The following is a 24,564-nucleotide window of genomic DNA, read 5'->3' on the forward strand; positions in this document are numbered from 1 at the left end:
TTAACAGAGTCTCACATGCAAGTAATGGGAAATGATTCTTCTATTCAGCACTCCTGAGGCTTCAGTTTTGGTCACCACACCTTAAAAGAGTTGTGGACAACCCAGAGAGAGTGCAGATAAGAGCAATGAAAAGGATCAGAGGCCTAGGAAACATGACATCTCAGAAAAAGATGGAAGAAGGGAGATTATTTAATATGAAGAGGACTGAAAGGGATTGTATAAAAGTCTTCAAATACAAATAAGAGATTTTTACATAAAGGATAGTGATCCATGTTTCCCTATGTCCATTAGTAAAGGGACAATAAAATGGGTTTAATTTGCAACAAAAGAGATTTAGGCTGGATATTAGGAAGCAGGTTCTAACTGTGAGAGTGATTAAGCATAGGAACAGATTATCCATAAAGGTTATGAATCATCAATGGAAATTGTAAATGTAGGTTAGATAAGCCTGGGGTGGGTTTAGACAGGGATGATCTTGTCTAGTGGAGAGGGTTAGACTAGAGCAGGGGCGGGCAATTATTTCAGGTGAAGGGCTGCCTACCAAGTTTTGGCAAGCCATCAAGGGCTGCATGGGTAGCCATGCCCCTTCACAGGTGACCCACCCCCTGGTCGCCATCTTGGGACTGGAAGTCGCACCCCCTGACCTTTCCCGCCAGAAGTCCCCCCCCCCCCTTGCCCTCCAGAATTACTCTTTTCAGCAAGGAGCGTTGCCATCTCTTAACCAGAAAAATACCAAATGATATTCCAAATATCAAACATGTACTACAACATTCATTAATTTCATTTCAAAAAATATTTTTGTCCTGATTTACATGTGTTTGTGTAGTATAATTAGAGGTGATAGTATAATAGCTTAAAATGAAGTCCTACTCTTGTACATTGTGGGAGGGTGTGGGTGGGAGGGTGGTTATAGGTCTGTGAGTATGTGGGGTGTGGTGGGGATTTGTGTGGGGATGGATAGGTGTAGGGGGTGTGGGTGGGTATGGGTTTTGTGGGGGGCTGTGAGTGTGTTGGGGTAGGGTGGCTGGGGAGGGTTGTGGCTTGTGTGGAGGGTGATGGTTTGCCTACTGCCTGCCCCCCTCCCCCTGTGGCAGGCAGAGCCCCTGCCATGACTCCTGCAAGTCTGGGCTCTGTGCTTCTGCCACTCCTGACCCCAGGGCACTGGTGTGGGTCTCGTGCTCCCACTTGCTGCCACTTGCCCCCTGTCTGTCACTGGTGACTTTCTCCTATCACTTACCCATCCCCTCCTCTTCCCCAGGCCACTCTGGCACCATGACCCAGCTGTTCCTGAGGTCCCAGCTCTGCAGTTGGGAACCATGTGATGCTGCAGTGGGGGGCGGGCGAAATGGCTGTGGCTGATGGAGGGAAGGGGCAATGAGCAGGCACACAGAGAAAAGCAACAACTGGGCAGGGAACAGCTCTGGTGAGGCCCAGAGTGGGACAGAGTACCATTGCAGATCTCCATCAGGATCTTTGGTACATAAATACTATCTACATCAGTGATTCTCAACCAGGGTGATATGGCACCATGAGATATGCAAACATGATTCACAAGATAAATCCAGGCATTTCAAATAGGAATCAAAAGACCAAATAGGTCTTTCTGAGTTCTTTGCTCTATTATTTTTTGTATTAAAAAAATGAGTGAAAACTAAGAGTTGTCATATTCCAAGGGGTGCTCAAGTCTAACAAGGGCTGCCTGTAATCTAAAACATTTGAGAACCACTAACCTGAATGATAGCTTGATTGCGGTGATAAAACTAAAAGCTGTGATTCTTATGACCAGCAAATCCGTGAGATCTGGTCACTAGCTACTGTGTTGTGCATGGAGTTTTGCTTTTTAATAGATACATTATTTAGCAAAGGTTGTCACTTTTACCACTTTTTCCCTCCAAAAGCCTGCTCTAATTTGAAGGAACTATGATGAGGATGAAAAGACCAAACAGATCAGTTAACCACCATCTTGGAGGTACAGCACAAGATGGTCCAGGCAGGGCAAAGAAACATCTTTCCAGAAAAAAAACCACATTGCTTGTCCTTTAATATTTCTACAAAGCTGTAGGAAGCAACTGCTGCTGATTATGATGGAGACTTACCTTTCTAAGCAGTGAGTAGCAGTAAGAACCCACTGTGGAGCTATCAGAGTGCCACCACAAAAATGTTGTTCAAAACTGGAAGAAAAAGAAGAGACGTGAGTTTTGTTGTAGATCATATAGATCATTTCTCCATCACCACTGCAAGGTACAATGCAGGCTTCTAATAAACTATCAGCCCCTCTTATTTGGAATTATTTTTAGCATTCACAGGCTTCATTCCACAAATGAAATGAGAAATCTTATACTTTCTGTAGTCTCAGTTTATGAAAGAAACAGAGAGGTGTTTTGGGGCTGTGTGAAACAGCACTGTTCCATTTCAACTTGAGTTTCGAGGTTTTGATGGAACAGCGTTTCATTGCGAATTTCATTCAGATTCAAAACCTCTATTCCATTTCACTTCATCAAAACAGTGATGCTGTTTCAACACTGTTTTGACATTTCACCCATTTGCTATAATGGGGAAGCTCAAAACAGCCTCTCTCATCCGGCAGGCAGTTGGGGACCCAACCCCGGGACAGCTGCGGGGCCTATGCCAGTCCTCCTGGGGCTGCGGACCCCCCCATCTACCTGCCAGACAAGGGAGGGAATCTGGGTGATGCCGCTGGGGACTGGGGAGCTAGGAAAGAGAACTGAGGCCAATCATTCAGTTCCCCTCCCCAGTGCTACAATTGGGCTAGGGAAATTAACTCAGTCCAGCTGGGCTGTGTTCCCATCCCCTCAACGCTATGACTGGGCTGGGGATGGACACTCAGCCCAGCTGGGCTGAATTCCTTTCCCCAGCCCAATCGTAGGGCTGGGGAGGGGAACTGAGCGATTGGGCTCAGTTCCCTTCCCCTGCACTGTGATTGGCTTCCCACAGCCCGGCCGCAGGAGGTGGGGAGATCCAGGGCTGTGCTCCCAGCTGAGCCACATGGGGCTGTGGAGCTGCTGAGGGTGCAACCCTGGTTCTCCCTTGTCTTCCACCACCTGGCTGCTGGCTACTTCAAAACACGATACGTTTTGAAACTTTCAAAACATTTCAACTAGCCTCGTTTTGTTTCGAGGCTGTTTTTAAGCCCTTCATTTCAATTCGATTTCACTGTTTTGAGCTTCAAATGAGTTGAAACAGTGTCAAATCAAAACAGCCAGTGAAATTTTGCACAGCCCTATCTACTATCTATCTGAAATATTGCAAAGTTGTCCCAATTACAAAAGGGAAGTCTGCATTCAGAAGCATGATGGAAACTGTCCCATTTCTTAACCATTTCATTTGTGATGTAATGGGAAATGGTTGCAAGCTTGCATAGGTGGGAGTAGGTGACTTGGACCATAGCATGTTCTTTTTTCTTTGGGGTAATATTTTTTATGGTGACTGGGAGAGTTTGGGGGCATTTTCCCTAGACCTTTGTTTCTTACTTTTAGATTTCTATATTTACTCACATTTGCTCTTTTAGTGAAAAAATTAAGTACAGCAGTGCATCTATTTTGGGCTTTGATACAGCTCTGATTTCAGCAGTTTTGCCAGTTGGAGAAGAACAGGATTGGATATTGCACTAGAAGGGCTGAGAGCCCATATGTACACATTTCAAATTGCTGGCTCCAATCCTGAATCTCATTCTCCCACTGCAGGAAACCAACATCTCTTTTTCGCTAACACATTTTAGGCTAGCGTGTCTAATCTGTCCTCTAAGAATTCAGCACAAAACGGGAGAGGTTTTGATTAACTAAATTCCATTCATTGTCTCAGGACAATCTTCTTAACAGCAACATGAAGTTATACAGCATTTTTTCTTTCACAGATTTTATTAAAGAGGTTTAGCACTGGGAAATTTGGGGGCTGGGTTTAAGACCACTCTCCACAGCTCTTAGCTGTACATTGTAACACAAGGAGAGAGGCCTTGTCTTTAAAGATGTTGCTAAGGTCCCACTGGCAGTGAGCTGCTTTGTAAAGTTATAATGCAGTGGAGAGTATTTATACCTTGTCCTGAGACTGATTTGCCAGGGCCAAGAGTGTGGATTTGAAACACATCCACCCACAATCCTTTGAGGACACATCTTTTGTTTCCTTTTGGCTTTTCCACACTCGTATTGAGGAGGAGCTATAAAATGAAAAAGAAGTCAGTCTGAAGAATATTTAAGCAGTTCTTTAGCAGCATGCACAATATATCAGACAAAGGTGGGAGAGAAGATGACCGCTTTACAAGTTTTCTAGACCTCCACTGTTTATGCCAGTGAACACACACCAAAAATTGTATAGACATTATTAGGTCACTCTTACCTGAAACCCATAAGAATGTATGTAACTAATATATTGCTTTCCATATAACAGCACATTAATTTACCTAGAAAAAGTTCTTGGAGAAATATAGCATTTAGATGTCAGTAATCAGGAAATACAATATGCATTAAACTACAATGAGCAAGAAAGAAGGAAAAAAAGAGAATGAGAAAACATATTCCCCAAAATTGCTGAATACAGTAAGGATTTTGCACCCCCTGAAGATTCAGCCATAAAAAGTAACAGTGGCTTTCAAAGTAACAAAACCAATCTGTAGCTTCCTGCAAATAAAATTCAGGCATTGTCCTGGACACATGAGCGGTTTCCAATAGTGAAATTTATATCAGTCTTGTACATTGATGTAAATTACACCAAGACTCAGACTAAGGAGATGACCACCTTTCTAAGGCCCCCTTTACACACGCAGGTAAAGGCACAAAGGTATCTAATATACAATTCACACAGTCATGCCTCCTGCCATGGGCGACTGGTGCCTCCTGAATCTGGGGGAACACCCGCAGAAGCCGCCAACGGCAGCAGCAGTGGGAATGGGACTGACGAGCACCCACAGAAGTCATTGGCAGCAGCAGGGGCAGGGCTGGTGAGCACCCACAGAAGCCACCAGCAGTGTCGGCAGCAAGGACGGGGCTGGTGAGCACCCAAAGAAGCTGTCAATGGTGACGGTGGCAGCCCTGTCGGGGGGGGGCACCGGCCCTGCCGACGGTGTTGCCGTCAGCCATTGGGGGGGCACCGGCCCTGTCAGGAGGGCACATGCACCCCTGTGCACCCCCTACCAGTCGCCTATGCTGCCATGCCACATTGCTATAACTCCTGCCATGCCTGGGCTCCCCTTGCACTGGCAAACTCCCACAGCTGGGAGCTTCATGCACCCCAGTTGAGGGGCTCCCCCCCATACACCCCACACACCCCTGGGGCTGGAGGATCAGGGGTGTAGTGATCTCCCCACCCTGAGGATGCAGGAAACCCCTGGAGCAGGGGGGACTGCTGCAGGTGTGGGAACCCCTGGGGTGGGAGGATTACTGTGATCCTCTGGCCCTGGGGGTTTCCTGCACCCCCAAGCCCTAGGGATTGCAGGAGCTATAATCTACAGGATTGGGGGGGGGTTCCCACATTCCTGAGTGGGAAACCCCTGGACCCTGGGGATCACAGCTGCCAGGATCCCTAGGGCCTGGGGGTTTTATGCTAGGCGTGGTGCACCTCTGCCCTGGGACCCTGCACACATGCAAATTAAAACTCCATAGCAAGCAGCTCTAAAGTTAGTATTCATTTTGGAGGACTAACCTTATAGCTAGCTGGAGCTTTCTAATTGTGTGATAGCTACTTTGCAGGCATAACTCATCTCCAGGTAATTGTGCAATGCCTGTGACATGTAAAGGGGGCTTAAGGGCAATTACTGCAGTAGGTATCATTACACTAAGTGGTAGGGAGCCAATAATGTGTACCTTACACAGATGGCGAATTGTAGACATTAAAACATTAAGAAACCAAAGAACACTAAGGGTAAAGCGAGATATAATATTTGAAATATTTCAAACTAGAATGAGTTTTGAAAAGTAAAAAAAAGGGCGCATTTCAGCTGGCAACAGAGGTATACTTCAAACCCAGCATGTCCTGCCTGGAGCACTTAAAAAAATGCATGCAATAGCATGCTCTTCAGCCTAGGGATGAGGCAGGGGACTGCTGTGACCCAGAGTTCTGCTCATCTCTCCCCACACAGGGTCTGAGGAGCACAGCAGATTGCCAGCATGGTTCTGCAGCCCTGACCCCTAGAGTCATCTCCTTCTATAATATTGGTTTAGATGTTTCCAGGGAAGGAAGGAAGCTGGGCTCTGGCTCTCTGGCCTTCCAACTCCAGTGGTTTTCGGGTCTCCTAGTACCAGCGGTCCTGAGTACTCAGAGTCACAGCATCCTGAGTGCCACAAAGTGGGAGCTGCTGTCCCTGCAGCACTGAGGGTTCCTAGAAACTGTGTATGGGGGAACTGCAGTGTGAGATGCCTGAAAGACAGACAGAAGGTGGGATGAAACACTACAAAATAGTACCTGCTCCCCCATAGGTATACTTTTATCATGCTTTGCAGCATTTTACCCCACCTCTGTCTGTATGCTAGTGTTCTGGAATGTTGCAAATATTATATCTGTTCACACCCATGCACTAGTGTAACTCACCCCGGTATATTTCTACTGTTGATTTTTCTAGGAGTAACTTTGTACCAGATTCAAGTGAGTTACATCAGCAAAGTGCTTTATGTCATCTGTCTGCTTCTTGTTTACACCAGCAGACAGGGAGATTATACCAGTGCAAATAAAGCATGTGCTCTGGGTAACAAAGTATTGCTATTTTGACCTATTTTGTTCAAGGTTCATGCTATATTCTAGTTCCTCCAGATTGCTCTGAACTTTTTAAAAACGAATTGCTTTTGTATTGTGTGTGAAAAACTCAATCTCCACAGATGTCTCTGTTGCTTAGGACATAAGGACAATGTCAGTTCCAGCAAGAGAGAATTACTGCAGAAGCAAAAGGCACAAAAAAATCTAACATATAAATACTACTCTTGAGAAACATATCTGTAAAGTGAAGACTCTAAATGTAGAGCAATCCCAGTTTATTTGTTGGGAGACCCAGCATAATAAACCAGGAGAATGGGGTTTTACAGTTGTGGTACATGTATTTTATACCATCCCTTACTCTACTTGCCTGTTCTGGTTTTTGCTTGGTTAGGGGCATCAGTGTGTGGAAAGCGTTGTGTGTGCTGTTCACAAGAACACACATGGCATGTAGATTGGAGAGAAGCTATCATTTCTTTGGGGCAGGAACCAACTCTTTGCAGTGACTAACCCTGGCCTCTAGATGATACTGAAATACAATTAAGAAACCCAGCTAATCTGGCAGAGATTGAATGCTGCCTTGTTTAAATTTTAGCCAATTATTATAGGCAGATATGGTATGTAGCTACAGTTTCAAATACAGAACTATTGTTAAAGACTGCTTGGATTGAAAAAAATGAAACTACCTATCACAATAGTTTTCAAAGAATGTTAAAAGGGAAGAAAAAATAGTCTTTAAAAGGATAATTACGGCATTTGGGAATTTCACAGTAATCCCAGGCTTTTCTTGGGTCTGTTGTGTAGCACCAAGGGCCATTAATATCTCCATCGGGATTCCTACAATACTGTAAAAAATCACAAAAATAAATGAACAATAAAAATCCTGAATATTAAAAAGGGAATAAAGATGCCTTTTTGATATACGCTGTTACAATAATATAAAACGAAATGTTAAAAGTTTTTTCCAGGTGCTTTTTCATGGCCTTGTTGATAACTGAGATATTTCATTTTAACATTCCTTGCTCTCTTTTTCTCAAGACCATTAGAATAATTTAGCGAAACAGCATGCAAGTGGAATGAATGCAAGTCTTCAACCAGGCAAAATTCACACTAAAGAGCCAGCCTGAAGCTCCTGTTCATCTTGTGGACCTCAGGGAAGTGGGATTCAATGTAGAGTGGCGTTTTCTAAAGCATTAGATGTTGCCTTGACTCAGTAGGTTTAACCATCATTGATTAGGCTAAGTGTTTTTCAAGATCTTATCAGCGATTTGGATGACCGGGTGAAAAGCAACCTGTTTAAATTTGCTGATGATACCAAAATTTGGGGTGAGGTGGGCACATTAGTAGGGAGGGAAAGACTGCAGCAAGACCTGGATAGGTTGCAGGGGTGGGCTAACAAAAACAGGATGCGTTTCAATACGGACAAGTGCAGGGTGCTGCACTTGGGCAGTAGTAACCAGCAGCACACTTACAAGATGGGAAACTCCCTTCTTGAGAGCATGGAGGCAGAAAGGGATCTTGGAGTCATTATTGACTCCAAGATGAACATGGGCCGGCAATGCAAGGTCACGGTCGGCAGGGCTAACCAGACCCTATCGTGCATCCACAAGTGCATCTTAAGTAGGGCCAAGGAGGTGATCCTCCCCTTCTACGCGACACTGGTCAGGCCACAGCTGGAGTACTGTGTCCAGTTCTGGGCACCCCACTTCAAGAGGGATGTGGACAACATTGAGAGGGTCCAGAGGAGGGCCACCCTCATGATCCAGGGACAGCAGGGCAGACCCTACAATGAGAGGCTACGGGACCTGAACCTGTTCAGCCTTCACAAGAGAAGGCTGAGTGGGGACCTGGTGACCATCTATAAACTCACTAGGGGGGACCAGAAGGGTTTGGGGGAGACCTTGTTTCCCCCAGCGCCCCCCGGGATAACAAGAAATAACGGCCACAAGTTATTGGAGAGTAGGTTTAGATTAGACACCCGTAAGAACTACTTCACAGTTAGGGCAGCTAGGATCTGGAACCAGCTTCCAAGGGAAGTGGTGCTGGCTCCTACCCTGGGGGCCTTTAAGAAGCGGCTTGATGCCTACCTGACTGGGGTCAATTGAGCCCAGTTTTCCTCCTGCCCAGGCAGGGGGTCAGACTTGAAGATCTACAAGGTCCCTTCCGACCCGACTTCTATGATTCTATGATCTCAATAAGGTGGCAAGGAGCATCTGTGTGATGATTGCAAAGGGTCCTGTGCATCCTAGAACTACACAGATGCTCTGCAAGTCTCTTTGGCATAGCTTGCCAGCACACTTTTATCCCAAACTGCAAATGAGTGCTTTAAATGACCCAATCTGAGCAATATATAAATGCTTTTTACCCCTTCAAACCTCATGCTCACTGTGGACATCCCCTAAGAAGGTTTCCAAATTGGATGAGTATTTTTTGGTGTGTTTTTTTCTCCCTGAATAATCATACCCAGTGGATTAGGACAAGACCAAAAACATCATTGGTACATATTTATCTATACAGGCTTTCATTGGCACAGTCATTTTTTAGAAGGCATAACTGGGAGGAAGGTATATAGAGAAGATGGCATTATGTTAGAAATCATTGATCTTTTATGCATTCAGAATGTTACCTCAATGCATTCTGTCACCTGGAAAAAGAAATACATCAAACAGGAACCCACCCTATTGTTTTTACTGCACCGCATGCTTAATCTACTTTTTGAAGGCTCACACAGAGAAGCTTGGACAGGTTGCATAAGAGTAAGAGCTTACAGAATCAGGTTCTGAAAATTCTATATTGAACTACAAAGATGTCCTTTAATACTTGACAGACGTGTCATTGTGGAAAGGGAAAGGAGCATGAGTTGCCATAACAATTGCTTACATTTTGTTCTAGGCCTGCATGCGGATGAGTCAGTGGAGTAAAAAAGTCATGGGTGTGTGGCGTCTGAGAACTCCATGCTTGACAAGTCTTGCCGCTCCCAGTTTTTGCTGTGGTGCCACGATAATCCTTACCCTTTCCCAGTATGCAGTCTGCTAAAGAAAGAGACAGAAGGAGAGTGATTCTTTTTTTTCCTTTATCACTGCGTCAAATCCGGAGATTGTATCAACAAGTATAAATTGAAAAAGTAACTAACAGTGGGATATAATGCGCTATAAGATATGGTGGACTGGGATATTGTTAGAGGAGACCAAAATCGTGTTTCAAGATGGCTGGTGATTCAGGCAGACATCCATCTATCATTTGCACTTGGCTCACATTTTGGATCCCTTCTTTGTGGCCATGATGTTTAGGTTTATTGATTGATTTTAAAAAGGAAAGGTTAAAGTCAGTGTCCTCTCGTGACTGTGATATGGAACCACACCTAAACTGGGCTCAAAATGTCAGCTGCACTTGGGCAGAATAATAGTTCTATGGGATTTCTCTATTGACTCCTCCCAGGCATACCTGTTTGTAAGGCCGGAATTAGAATTTTTACAAGGTCAAAAAATTGAAATGTAAATGCACATTGCCTAGAAAATCATCATCATAATTATCAGCAAAATCCCTATCACAGCTGCATTTGTTCTTCTGACTATATTGTCAAGTTTCTTTCAATATTATAAGGTCACAAAACCTTTAAATTCTCTCTTTTCTTGTTCTTTCCTTTTGAAAAGTCCTAACTGTATAACTTTTGATACAGAATCTCTGTTTTACAAGTCTGTAGCACAGCTCAATATACTAAAGATGGGTCTATTAAAATATATCATAATGTAGAGTAATTTCTAAAAATCCCAATTTTTTTAATCCACATTCAGTTCTGTAGAACTTTTCCACAAAGGTTATATTTTTCTGGTTATTGAATGGGACGAGTCATACCTGTGCCTGATTCTGTAGTTGTCTGGACTGGCTTTTGTACAACTGTTTGCAAATCCCCACACTTCTTCAAATGGCAGAACTCCCATCTCACACTTGGATCAGTGGTGTAACACCATGGGGCTCTATCACCATCTGGATTTCTGCAATAATTCAGCCTCAGGTCCCTACAAAAAAAAGTACAGCATATTTCTCTCTCTGACATAGCTCTAAAAGAACTTATGAAAACCTACAAAAGAGATGTGGGTACCTACAGAACAGAAATGGTATACATTTATTTTATAGCTTATACTGCAGAAATCCTTATGCTACCAAATAGAATGAAATATTGTTTATGCTTACAATATTAGCAGAAGGCAATATTAGCAGATGGGTCATAATCCATCATAGCTGTGATTATGAGGAATGAGGAAACATAACACAGCACTTGCAGAATATCAACCACAAATGATGCCCAATATGTCAATTTGCCAAGTAATGCCTGAGATCATAAAATTATTATTTCCTAATAGGCATGAATACATGGATGCAATTATATAAATGACATAATTATTTATTAATAGTCAAGCAGATCTATAATGCATTAAGAGTGGGGCTATTATGTTTAAAAATCAAAATATGTTTTAAAAGACATAAAGAAAGAAAGCACAAGGTCATTTCCTCAAAACACTTACAATAAAAAGAGCAGAAAAAACTTAAAAACAAAAATAACTTTATGAGTAGGAATCATCCTATTGAATTCCATGGGACTCCTCCCATGCAACTCTGTTTGTAAGGTCAGTGTTAGAATTTTTACAAGGTCAAAATATTTTCTTATCCTGAATCAGGACAGTGTGTCAAAATCTCAAAACTTCATAAAGAGAAGACCCAGAAAAAATCTGCCTTGGATTAATGGAAACATTTCATTTTGATCATTTCAAGATATGCTGTTTTAATTTTGCCTTTTAAATTTAAAAATACTGACTCAAAGTTTAATACAATTTCAAAACAGCTGCTTAAAATTGAATATTGATTTTTTTTTTTATTTTGAAATTTTTTTTCATAGAAATATAGAACTGGAAGTGACACCTAGTCCAATCCTGCCCCCATCCTTCAAGGCAGGATCACCTCTGTCAAACCATTCTAGACAAGTGTCTGTATAACTTGTTCTTTAAAACTTTGGGTGCCTGTACATGAGAAAGGAGCCTGCTCTGACATGCTGTAATATCAGTGCATCAGGGCAGACTCAATTGATCAAGTCTGCTGAAGTGTGTCAATTATTGTGCTCCAGCAGCCTCCCACCTCTCACGTATCAGCATCCCCACGCTTCAAATAGTGGTGGGAGCACTTTTTCTAAAGCTCCAGGTGCTTTAATTAGGAACCTCTCTAATTAAAGCACCCCCTCCATGCCCCCACATCCAGAGCACATGTATAAACACTAGGGCTGTGCGAAGCTTCAGTCACTAATTCAATTTGGAGGAGATTCGGCCTGATTTGGTAGCTGAATCTCCGAATCAAATCAGGAGACCCATTAATCTCTCCAGATTGAATGGAAGCCTCCAATTTGATTCAGAGATATTCAACAATTCAGCCATAGACACAGCTTATATGTTTTTTCTACATACCTCAAGGTACCAGGCAGCTCATGAACATTGAGATGGTGGGGCGGATGGAGCATCCCACGAGAGTGCAGGGGGGTCCCCTGCATGCTCGGTGGCAGACCCAGAAGTGGACCAGAAATATTTCCACTCCACTTCTAGGTCTGCTGCAGAGTACACAGGGGACCCCTTCCTCCCTCCCCCGTGGTACCTCCTGGGTGTGAGGGGGCACCTGGGGTCCCCCTGTGGCGGATCGCCAAGCCAGGGAGCCGGGGGGGGGGGCAGGGTCCCCTGCGTGCTTGGCAGAGGACTCAGAAGTGGACTGGAAGTACTTCTGATCCACTTCTGGGTTTGCTGCCAAGCACGCAGGGGCACCCCCCATACTCCTGTGGGATGCTCCATCTGCCCCACCGTGTCAGCATTCGTGAGCCATGCCTGGTACCTCAAAGTAAGTAGAAAAAGCATATAAATCTGTATCTATGTCCAAATCACTGATTCTCAGAATCAGAATCAAATGTTCAGATTCAGCTGAATTGAATCAGGACAGTGATCCAAATCAGCAAATCGAATCACTGTCCCCCAAATTGGGCTGAATCCAAATCAAATACAGCCCACTTCGCACACCCCTAATAAACACCAGCCCTCATACAAAACAGTAGATACAATAGGATCATAGAACTGGAAGAGACTTAATGAAGTCATCTAGTCCAGCCCCATGCTCAAGGCAGGATCATCCTTGACTAAGCCATCTCAGCCAAGTGTCTGTCTAACCTGTTCTTGAAAATTTCCAGGGATGAAAATTCCACAACATCTCTAGGTAGCTTGTTCCAATGCTTGATCACCCTCATAGTCAGAAAGTCCCCCCTAATTCCCAAAATAAATTTCCCCTGATGAAACTTGAGGCCATTGCTCCTAGTCCTGTCCCCTACAGTCACAAAGAAAAGCCCATCTCCATCGTCTGTGTGTCCTTCAGTTAGTTTAAGACTGTTATCAAATCCCACCTCAGTCTTCTCTTCTCCAGACTAAATACTCTTAATTATTTCAGCCTTTTCTCATAAGTCTTGCCTCCTAGACCCTAATCATTTCTTCCCTTTGCACTGGACTCTTTCCAATCTGTCCACATCTTTTTTGAAGTGTGGGGCCTCAAAAAGACACAGTACTCCAGGTAAGGTCTCTCTTGTTCATACAGCCTAAGATGTATGAACATCTTTGGGAACAAGAGCACACTGTTGGTTTATATTCAGCTGATGGTCCACTGTAATTCCTAGAGCCTTCTCTGTAGTACTTCAGCCTAGCCAATCTTTCCCCGATTTGTATTTGTGCATGCAATTATTTCATCCCAAGTGCACGACTTTGCACATGTCCTTGTTTAATCCTGTCTGATACATTGTGGACCATTTTTCCAGTCTATTCAGGTCATTCTGGATCCTAGCCCTACCCTCCACAATTTCTCTAGGTAGTCAATTACTATTTTTGACCACACTTATACTCAGAAAATTTTTCTGATTTCCAACCTAAACAGCCTGTGCTCCAGTTTGACGTCATTACTCTTAGTCACGTCCCCTACAGTCACAGAGAAAATCCCATCTCCATCCTCTTTATCATGGGTGACTGGTGCCTTCTGAGTCGGGGGGGGCACTTGTCCCCCCAGCGGCCAGTCAGTGACCAGGGGGGTGATCCCCTGTGGCCAGTCATGCACGCCAATCTAGAAGCAGCGTTCCCTCTTAGCTGGCTCTAATAGGGAACGCTGCCCAGAAGCGACAGTGGCACTTCTCCTGGTGCCCCAATTCCCCAGCTGGCACTCTCAGGGAGGGCACCAATGCTTCTGCCTGCCCCCCCCACCCCCGCCTGCCACCTAAGCAGGGAATGCAGCTGTGAGGGTGCTCTCAGGGGTGCACAAGCAGCCCCATGCACCCCCTACACATCACCACTGCTCTTTATAATCATTTTTTGGGTATTTGAAGAATGTTACTAAGTCTCTCCTCATTCTTCTTTTCTCCAGATTAATATCTGTAGCTCTTTCTGCCTTTTCTCATAAAACTTGTTTCCAGGCCTCTAATCATTTTTGTCACTCTGCAGTGGATGCTTTCCAACCTGTCCACACCTTTGTTAAAGTATGGAGCCCAAAACTAGACACAGTTCTCTAGGTGAGAGCCTCACCAATGCTCAGTAAAGAAGGGGTATCATTTCCCTTTATTTGTAAGTGATGTTTCTGTTAATACAACCTGGTATACTGTTGGCCTTTTTTGCAACAAAAGCACACTGTTGGCTCATATTCATCTTACTGTAACCCTTAGATCCTTCTCTACAGTTATGCAACCTGACCACTCATTCCCCAGTCTTACCTGGAGTACTGTGTCCCTTTTTGGTCCTACACTTTGGATGGAACGAAGCGGGATAAAACACAATACAGACTAGCATATTGGTAACTATCTATAACTTTCATTACATGTGGAATAAATGATTACTCACTGAATCTGTATAGTCCAAAGAATTTAACAAGTAAACAAAGTTTGTGAACAAAACTAAAAAATGCAATGCATGATACTCATTTCCCATATTCCAATTATGACTATTGCCCTAACGCAGTACATTTACCTCAAGAATATACATACTACACATTTGTATAACTAATTTTGTAATTCGTATAAATAATTTCATCCTTTTGGATTTTTCAATGCATTGGATTTTAAAACAGGCACTAATTATCACACTCCAGCCAGCCTACGCGTCTCATGTATCAGCATCCCTGTGTTTCAAAATGGAAGCAGGGGTGCTTTAACTAAAGCTTGTTTGATGAGCTTGCGTTAAAGCACCCACACCACCATTTTGAAGCACAGTGACACTGATACACGAGATACTGTGGGCAATTTAACTAGAGTGGCTCTTAGAGCCATGAATGGCGCATGGCCCCGGCAGCTGGGAGGGCACGGCTGCACCGGTGGTGGCAGAAGCACAGCGATGGGAGCCCAGAGGCGGTGAGTGGGGAGCTCCTGCAGATGCTGCCGGCACTGTCGGGTGGGCAGGGAGTAGTGAGTGCCGACCATGGGTCGGCAACCATCCGCAGGTGCCGACGGCAGCAGTGACCAGGAGCAATCAGGGACTGCCCACAGACACCAGTGGTGGCAGGGTGGCAAGTGGCAACCCCTATACATTGCCTCTGCTTAAAGCCACTCTAATTAAGTCTTTCCCTCCCTCCACCACAGTACATGTAAAAACACCTTCAAATACTGAATAAGGTGTACATTTCAGCATATGACCAAAATTTGGTCATGTCTGATTATTGGAAGAGTTATGATAACTCAGTTATATAAGAATAAAATTAAATTGTTTGTACATTTATCCCCAAATTTAAATTTTGCGAAAAGTATTTTTTATAAACACTTAGAGCCCTGCTAAGTATTACATATGTTACACAATTAACTGGTTAATTGTGCAATAAATTTATATTTGCCATATGCACAAAGTAATTATTGCACCATAATAATGACTATCCAGCTTTTAAAAGAGCCAACTAGCTATAAAGTTCATACTTGAAAATGTGTAACAACTCTATAGGTGGTTTTCATACAGCTTTAATTTCACAGAAGCATACAAAGTTAGGATTAGAAGGGACCTTAGGAGATCATCTAGTACTACCCCCTGCTCAAACCAAAATCATCCCCAACTAGATCATCCCAGCCAAGGCTTTGTCTACCCAGGGGTTAAAAACCTCTAAGGATAGAGATTCCACAACCTCTCTTGGTAGCCTGGTCCTGTGCTTTACCACACTTCTGCTGAGAAAGTTTTCCCTAAACTTCCCTTGCTGCAATTTGAGACCATTGCTTCTTGTTATACCATCTGCCACTACTGAGCAGTCTAGCTCCATCTTCTTTGTAACCAACCTTCAGGTGGTTGAGAGCTGTTATTAAATCCCCCTCAGTCTTCTCTTCTCTAGACTAAATAAGACCAGTTCCCTCAACCTCTCCTAGAAATCATGTGCCCCCAAACCATTTTTGCTGCCCTTTGCTGGACTCTCTCCAACTTGTCCACATCCTTTCTGTAGTGGGGGCTCCAAAACTGGACACAGTACTCCAGATGTGGCCTCACCAGCACTGAATAGAGGGAAATAATTACTTCTCTCAATCTGCTTGCAATGCTATTACTAATGCAGCCCAGTATGCTGTTAGCCTTCTTGGCAACAAGGGCACACTGCTGACTCATATCAATTTTACTGTCCATTGTAACCCCCAAATCCTTTTCTGAACATGTAGCAGGGCCCTTAGAATAACGGAAATGTTCCCACATTTAAAAAATAGGAAAAAAGTTATGTTTTATAGAGTATATTCTCTTTCAGCTTTGCTGGTAAGAAGATACGGCAAATGAAATTAATTACACTAATTTTCATTGCTCAAGCTTGGTGAAATTAAATACTCTAAACAAAGACCAAAAATTCTGAATCTGAAATCCTTTAAGTGATATTAGATAATATAGATATAGAACACATTAACAGATATTAACAGATGTTAATATTAGATATTATAGACATTAACAGTTTGCAGAAATGAATTTTAATTTGACACAGTGTCCCTCAAGTAGAAAGTGCAATTAATACATTTTCAAAAATGCCGGCACCAATATTGTGATGATGACTGAAAGAAACATACGCATTTGGGAAAGCTGCTGGGGTTTTCTTATGACTGTGTGGTGACATGGACCTCCAAGCTTGGCATCGCTTTCCTGAGACAGTCAATGAAGTTGTGCCACGGTAAGTCGCACCATTGCCTTGATAGCAATCTTCAGTGTTTGGAACCTGCTCATCCACAGCTTCAGCTGTAGTAAATAACAGAAACCACTCCCTTTAGCAATGTTTTACACCAATATTTATAAATGATAACAGAAAAAAGAGAAGATAAGTGTGAGTGATTAGCCTGGCTGTTGCAGATGGCTTCCTGTGACAAGCTCATTCAACCTAAGGTACTAAAGGAGCATTTCCTGAGATGTTTAATGATTTTCATGGATTTTCTTCATTAGAAGCATTTGTATCTTGGTTTCACTATTTTTATATATAGATTTGTTTAAAGTAGGGGGTCAAGAAAATATATGTAAGATCCAAAATACAGGCAGTCCTCAACTTGCAATGTTTCAAGTTACAACATTTCGCACTTACAACGTTTATAAATTGACACTTCGTTTCAACTTTATGATGTCAGTTTTGACTTTACAATGCTTGAACAAGTTTGCTGTGTTGCTCATCTCCTTGGAGAACATCTGTCCAAACTTCCTTGGACACTTTTTTAAAGAAATCAGACAAGACTCCAGAAAAACCTGCAGCCAAGACTCCTGAGAAGACTCCAGCCAAGAACCCTTCAAAAAGTCCAACCAAGAGCCTTTCAAAAAGTCCAGCAAAGTCACCTCAAAGAAGTCCTTCCAAATCAATATGATTGCTATTTACAATATAAATACATTAATGTAGCTATATTATTAATCTATAATTGATTGAGTACAAAATTCTCGGGTATTTTTGGTGAAAATAGGGTATCAGGCCTTGGTTCAGGAACCAATCCCCCATTTATAACATTGTTTCTTATGAGAAAATTGGTTCTGAGTTACAACGTTTCAATTTAAGATGCTTTTTTCAGGAACTAATTGTGCCATATGTCCGAGGACTGCCTGTACCCCGGATTTGGGGAAGGGGCTAGGGGTGGGGGAGGAGGAGCTGTGGCTTTGCATTAGGTGTATCTTTACTTTATGAAGTGTGCTATGCTTGTGATAAGGTTGATGATTTCCTTCTGATTGGATGAAGAGTCTTTTAATATTTTTTTAATGTTGTATAGGTTAGGATTGTTAAGCAAATGGATGTTTTGGGCTGGATTTTTAAGAAGTTGGAATTTGGAAACTAGTATTCTCTCTTAAGCTTTTGCAGCTTCTGTTGATTTGCTATATACTGGGTGCATCTACATGTGCATTTGACTGCGGAACTAACTAATTAGCTCTGCAGTAAAGCATCACTGTCTACATGTGTACCTGTATTAGGGGACAGTAAATTAATTATCTCTGCTTCAGGATAGTACTGTCCAAGGCAAATACTATCCTACAGTGGAGTAATTTATGCTGCCTCAGTGCATGTGTAGATGGTGATTGGGGTTGGTTGGGGCATGAGGGTACTACAGTACAATGGCTGCCTGCCAGCTAGTTGTGCACTATAGCACCCTTGTGCCCCAGCCAGCCTGCCGCTGCCACCCAAAGCCAGGGGCTGACCTCCGGGGCCCCTGCCAGCCGCAACTCTAACTGCTGTAGTCCCAGGTGCAAGTATAGATGCTGCACCATTAACTTTGGCGTGAACTGCACCAGGGTTTATTTCTGCATGCTAACTGCGCATGTAATGCACCCACTGACTCCCTGTTGTTGTGTCTTAATATACTTGAATATAGCAAGCAATTTGAATCATTAGTGCCCTAATGTACTACTATTCTACTGTACTTGTAAAACTAGTTAGAATTTTTGGACCAAAATGTTTTCTCACCAAACAGCAGGGTTTTAAAAAATATGCTTATAGCTTTAATCGGAAAGTTTGAACTAAAACAAATATGTGCTCAAATTTTTTTTCAGTTTGCATTTTTACTTCCCTTTCATCACATTTTTCTCTTTTTTTCCCACTGAATGCAATAGAATTAATGACATTCATTCAAGATTTTTCCTGTTCTGTTTTTCCCCTTTTATTTTTTAAACTCTTCATTCTGTTTTCAAAACTTTTTCTGACTTTAGAAAAAAGAACTAATGGTGAAAGGAAAAACTACAGCATGATAAATAAGCCATCATAATATAACTGAATAAAGATGTATTTGGGATTGTTAATAAAAAATGACCATCACCACTGTTCCTTCAGCTTCCACATTTCAGATGCATCCCATTCTTCTTACCAGTGATTTCCACTTTTGTCTCTTCACAACTAGGTATGCTACAATACTCCCATCGGACATCTTTGCTGGTAGTGTAGCACCAAGGCCTACTCTCACCATCAGGGTTTCTACAATAGTTTTCATCTAAGGCCCTGAAACAGAAAAACTATGTGGAAATAAAATTCTCATGAACATCAAATAATGGACATGTACTCAGGAAAGGAGAAGATGGAGAGGGGGGTGAAAAATTTTCTTGACCTGTTTTCTTTTGAATTAATTGGAAACTGAATATTGCTGGTAAAATGTTAATTGGTGACATTTATTTATGCTATAGATTACTGCAGCATGCTATTGGTTTTGGTCTGGTCAACAATCTAGATCAGCTGAAGACCTTTTCTGATACTGGAAACTATTTTTCATTGTGTCTCTGTAGCTAAAGCACATGGTGAAAGAATAAGGGTAGCAGGAAAGTTATCTTGTCTAATTTCTTTACTATACAAAGAGACACATGGACCTGAAATACAATAAAAGGATGGATGTGAGTGGGGAAAGGAAGAGTAGGAAGAGGATGGATAAGTACTTGAGAATAAAGGAACAAGAAAGAGAAGCAACACAGGAGAAACAAAAATAAGGTTCAAGAAATAAAGAAGTAAACAAGAATAATGAGCTGAAATAGTTTGGGAGAAAAGAGAATTTAGCAATGTAGTTGAAGAAAATCATTCCACTTTTAATTTTTGTGTCTAGATCATCATGAAATACTGCATTAACTTGATTCTAAGACAAGGTCTTTTCCCCTGTTTAACATGGGGGGAAAGCCCCTCATCTTAGAATCAAGAGAGTGGGAGAGGGGGGAAGGGGGGTGTGGCTGTTGTGGCTCAGGCTCCAGCCTCTACCTGGGGTCATGGCCATAGCCACAGCTGCTGCCTTCTTCCACCCACCAGCTCTTCCCCTTATCTCCCTACCCACGCAACCCCTCCTCTCCTTCTTGCTCCTCAACCCCCTGCCCCCACTTACCCTTCCTCCACACTGTCAAGATCCATCCACACTCCAGCCCAGACCCATAGCAGCTGCATGCAGCCTGTGTAGTTGCTACAGGGGCTGATCGGGGCTGAGGCCATGTTTAGTGCCACAGGCTGCGATGAGGATGGAGCCTGCTGATGTGAAGCAAGGGTAAGGGAGGGGAAAATAGGGAGCAGAGGCTGGGACACAAGGGAGGGGCGGATGCTGTGAGGGAGGAGGTAGGCAAGGGGCAAAGGTGGCAGGGGGGCAGGCACAAGCAGGGGACAAGCTGCTTGACCTCTCCATACCACCTGCCCCACCACTGCCTGCTCCCCTGCAGTGAGCGGGTGGGAGGATGAAATAAAGACGACTCTCCAACATTTAGATTCTATACATGGAAAATTACTATAAATTTATAAAATTTCTATGTATAGAATCTAATTATTGGGGGGGTCATTTAAAATTCAGGGTCAACTTAGAGTCAGGTAAATACAGTAACTATGTTCCTAGGTACTTCTATGTGGGTCTGGAGAATAAAGATGTCTTGACTTACTTGCATGGGTAGTTCTCAGGGGTCCGAGCATGTTTGTGAGGAAACTGAGAAGCCCAGTTTTGACAAGTCTTTCCTGATTCTGTGATGGCTATTTTGCCTCGATAATTATCTCCATTTCCTGCAAGACACTGAAGGCCTTGTCCAGTAGTTGGTGGGGGTGTAGCTACAACAGAAAAAACACGAAGAGAAATAAACAGCACCTTAAAGAGATGTAAGGAAGTGAACTCTTTCATTTTGCAAAATGTGGAGCATACTTTTCTTTTCTACAAAAGTGAGGTTTACAGAAGACTGTGGCAAGACCAAAATGTAAAGAAGACATACAGAGGTGATATTTCCCCTCTATGAGGCATTGGTCAGGCCACAGTTGGAGTACTGCATCGAGTTTTGGATGCTGTAATTCAAGAGGGATGTTGATAGACTTGAGAAGGTCCAGAGGAGGACCACTCGTATGGTTAGGGGCTTACAGGACAAGCCCTATGAGGACAGACTGAGGGACCTGGACCTCTTCAGCATCCGCAAGAGAAGGCTGAGAGGTGATCTTGTGGCTGCCTACAAATTCATTAGGGGGACGCAGCAAGGGTTCGGAGATGCTCTGTTCACCAGGGCGCCTCTTGGTGTAACAAGGAACAATGGTCACAAACTGACAGAGCACAGCTTTAGGCTAGATATCAGGAAAAACTTCCTCATGGTAAGGGTGGCCAAAATGTGGAATGGGCTTCTAAGAGAGGTGGTGCTCTCCCCTACCTTGGGGGTCTTCAAGAGAAGGCTGGATAGGCATCTGGCTGGGGTCATCTGACCCCAGCACTCTTTCCTGCCTAGGCAGGGGTTCAGATTTGATGATCTGTTGAGGTACCTTCTGACCCTAGCATCTATGAATCTATGACATACTCTTCACTGATTCTCCTATTTTGGATTTTCAAAATTTTAAAATTTAAAACCTGTGGATTTCCTGTGTTTCACCAGACAACTGTTCTGCTGCCATGAGATGGATCTGCCCCATGCACCTCTGTTTCTGGAAGAAACTTGTGGGGTTGGACCAGGAAAGCCTCAGTAAGGGTGGGCACTCCTGTATGCATGACATTTATCCACTGCAACTGCTTGCCAGTCAAGCTCCATACAAGATGTGCGAGGCACCTTCACCTGTCTGTGGTGGCAGCAGCATAACCCCAACTGAGAACCACTGAAACAAGTTAAGGCAATACAGCAGTGGTTCTCAAGTAGGATGGCAACAAATTCAGAAAAATTATGGAGGGGTGCCTTTAAACTATTTTGATTAACTATGATTAACAAAAAATTCTCCTTCCTCAATAAATGGTTGTTTTTAAGTGAATTATATCCAGCAAATCCAGGGATGGATCCAGACAATATTTGTGGGGGGGAGGAACTCACTGGTTCAGTGCTGAGGGAGTCAATTGGCTTCATGGTTAATTATAATCTACCACATTCCTTCTAAACTTTTCATTTCACAAGTGTTAATTATCCTCTATTCTTTTCAGTGGTCTTGATGTTCCACCAATCAAGCTAGCCTTTGTTCTGCAATTCTGCTGTCTGTTCACTGCTCCTGTTAATGAAGCTCCTGTTACACAGCCTTTTTTAACTTATTGCAATGAAGTTATGTTTGTTTTTCCTTCAATCTTAAGCTAAACAATACAGCTTGAGGCACCTCACATGTCAATAAATGCTCCAGTTTATTTTTTAATCCCTCTGCCCGCCCTCCTAGAGGTGGAGCTGGAACAGGTTGCTCTGTGCCTCATCTGCATATACATTTTTGGAGAATCCCAGGAATTGTAACAAGAACACGGAGCGGCACGCAGTGAACCGGTACCAGCTTCTCCAGTCCGACTGGTGAACAGGTACGAGGCCCTGGCGACCCTGCAGGAGATGGAAGGGGAGGAGGAAACCCTTGGGCAAGAAGAAACACCACGTTCTTCATGCTCCAAACAGATCAAGAGATCCACGAGGACCCAGAGGAGGAGGCGACGAGTGCTCGTCATAGGAGACTCCATCCTGAGAGGTACGGAAGGACCCATCTGTCGCCAGGACCCCCCGGCACAAGAGGTATGCTGCCTCCCTGGAGCAAAGATTCGGGATGTGACGGAGGTAATCCAGGCCAGGATCAAGCCCACCGATTATTACCCCATGGTCCTAGTCCATGTGGGTACTAATGATGCGGCCAGGGGAACCCCCGATCACTTGATGGCGGACTACTGTGCTCTGGGTGGCGTGCTGAAGGAGTTCGGTGCCCAAGTGGTTTTCTCTTCCATCCTACCAGTGACCGGACGAGGAAGACGGCAGGAGAACTGCATCAGAGAGACCAACTGGCGGCTTCGGCAGTGGTGTCTCGAGGCAGGCTTCGGCTTCCTGGACCATGACCCGCACATCACGATGAGGGACATGCTCAGCTGGGATGGGCTTCACCTGTCCCCCAAAGTTAAGCGTGTGTTTTCTTCTAGGTTGGCGGATCTCCTCCAGCAGGCTTTAAACTAGGCTCATCGGGAGGAGGGGAGTACGAGGGCAGGGGAAGCTGTGGACCACCAAACCATGTGGCACCCACAAGGACAGCCCAGCCTGAAGAAGGAGAACATTGGGAACCTGAAAGCCATGGGGAGGCCAGCACAACAGAACAGGTAAGGAACAAGAAGGTAAGAAACAATGGGCCCCATGGGACTGGGAGCGGGGGGGCAGCAAAGGCGCCAGTCGCAGGGCTCAAGTGCCTATATACTAATGCTAGGAGCATGGGGAACAAGCAGGATGAACTAGCGCTCCTGCTTGCACTAAACACCTATGACTTAGTGGGGCTAACAGAGACCTGGTGGGATTCATCCCATGACTGGGCGGTACATATTGAGGGCTATAGATTGTATAGAAAGGACAGGTCGGGGAAGAAAGGGGGGGGGGGTTGCACTTTATGTCAGTGAGCAATATACATCAACCCTCATCAAGACAGAATCCGAGGCTGAGGAAGTAGAAGGATTGTGGGTTAGGCTACATGGGGGGCAAGGAGAAAGGGATTTGGTGGTAGGGGTCTGCTACAGACCCCCGCACCAAGGGGAAGAAATAGATGCGGGGCTCCTGAGGCAACTCTCGGAGACCATAAAAGCTAAAGAGGCGGTAGTCATGGGGGACCTAAACTACCCGGACATCTGCTGGGAGACGCAGACAGCAAGGTCCCATCGCTCATGCAGGTTTCTAACTTGTGTACAGGACCTCCACCTGAAACAGGAGGTGTATGGTCCCACTAGGGGGAATGCCATACTGGATCTGGTATTGGCAACGGGAGATGACATGATAGGGGACCTCCAGATCGGTAGCTATCTGGGAGACAGTGATCACCTTATAATAGAATTCAACATAAGACGGCGAGTGGGTAAGGTAACTAGTAGGGTAAAAGTGCTAGACTTTAGGAAAGCTGATCTCATTGCACTCAGGCGATTAGTCAAGGAAGCACTGCAGAGTAGGAGTTTTGATGGGATGGGTGCCCAAGAAGGATGGCTGTGCCTAAAGGAAATGATCCTTTGGGCACAAAGCAAGATGATCCCCGAGCGAGGCAAAAGAGGGAAAGGGGCCAGGAGGCTTCCATGGCTGACCAGAGAAATCCAGGGCAGCCTAAGGGCCAAAAGGGGAGCACATAAAAAGTGGAAACAGGGTGAGATCACTAAAGATGAATATACCTCCTCTGCTCGTGCTTGTAGGGAGGCAGTTAGGCGGGCCAAAGCTACCATGGAGCTGAGGATGGCAACCCAAGTAAAGGACAACAAGAAATTGTTTTTTAGATATATTGGGAGTAAAAGGAAGGCCCAGGGAGGAATAGGACCCCTGCTAAATGGGCAGAAGCAATTGGTGACAGATAGGGGGGACAAGGCTGAACTCCTCAACGAGTTCTTTGCCTCGGTGTTCCTAAGCGAGGGGCACGACAAGTCTCTCACTGGGGTTGTAGAGAGGCAGCAGCAAGGTGCCAGACTTCCATGCGTAGATCCTGAGGTGGTGCAGAGTCACTTGGAAG

General features: G+C 44.1%; 1 protein-coding gene across 2 annotated transcripts in view; it reads right to left on the reverse strand.

Moving 5' to 3' along the window:
• PLG (plasminogen) overlaps positions 1–24,564 on the reverse strand; it is a 77,211-nt gene that overhangs the window by 7,304 nt on the left and 45,343 nt on the right. The window contains exons 8-15 of one of the 2 annotated variants that reach the window (XM_014596762.3): positions 20,562–20,724; positions 19,031–19,161; positions 16,775–16,940; positions 10,555–10,718; positions 9,580–9,728; positions 7,451–7,544; positions 4,054–4,174; positions 2,097–2,171 (exon numbers count right to left, since the gene is read on the reverse strand). In XM_014596762.3, the coding sequence (XP_014452248.1) occupies positions 2,097–2,171; positions 4,054–4,174; positions 7,451–7,544; positions 9,580–9,728; positions 10,555–10,718; positions 16,775–16,940; positions 19,031–19,161; positions 20,562–20,724 (1,063 nt within the window). Of the gene's footprint in view, positions 1–2,096; positions 2,172–4,053; positions 4,175–7,450; positions 7,545–9,579; positions 9,732–10,554; positions 10,719–16,774; positions 16,941–19,030; positions 19,162–20,561; positions 20,725–24,564 lie in introns of both variants that reach the window. The other variant, XM_019479886.2, reaches the window with a different exon arrangement.

Source organism: Alligator mississippiensis, chromosome 1 (genome assembly GCF_030867095.1).
Source record: "Alligator mississippiensis isolate rAllMis1 chromosome 1, rAllMis1, whole genome shotgun sequence".
In the NCBI taxonomy this organism is placed as follows: domain Eukaryota; kingdom Metazoa; phylum Chordata; order Crocodylia; family Alligatoridae; genus Alligator; species Alligator mississippiensis.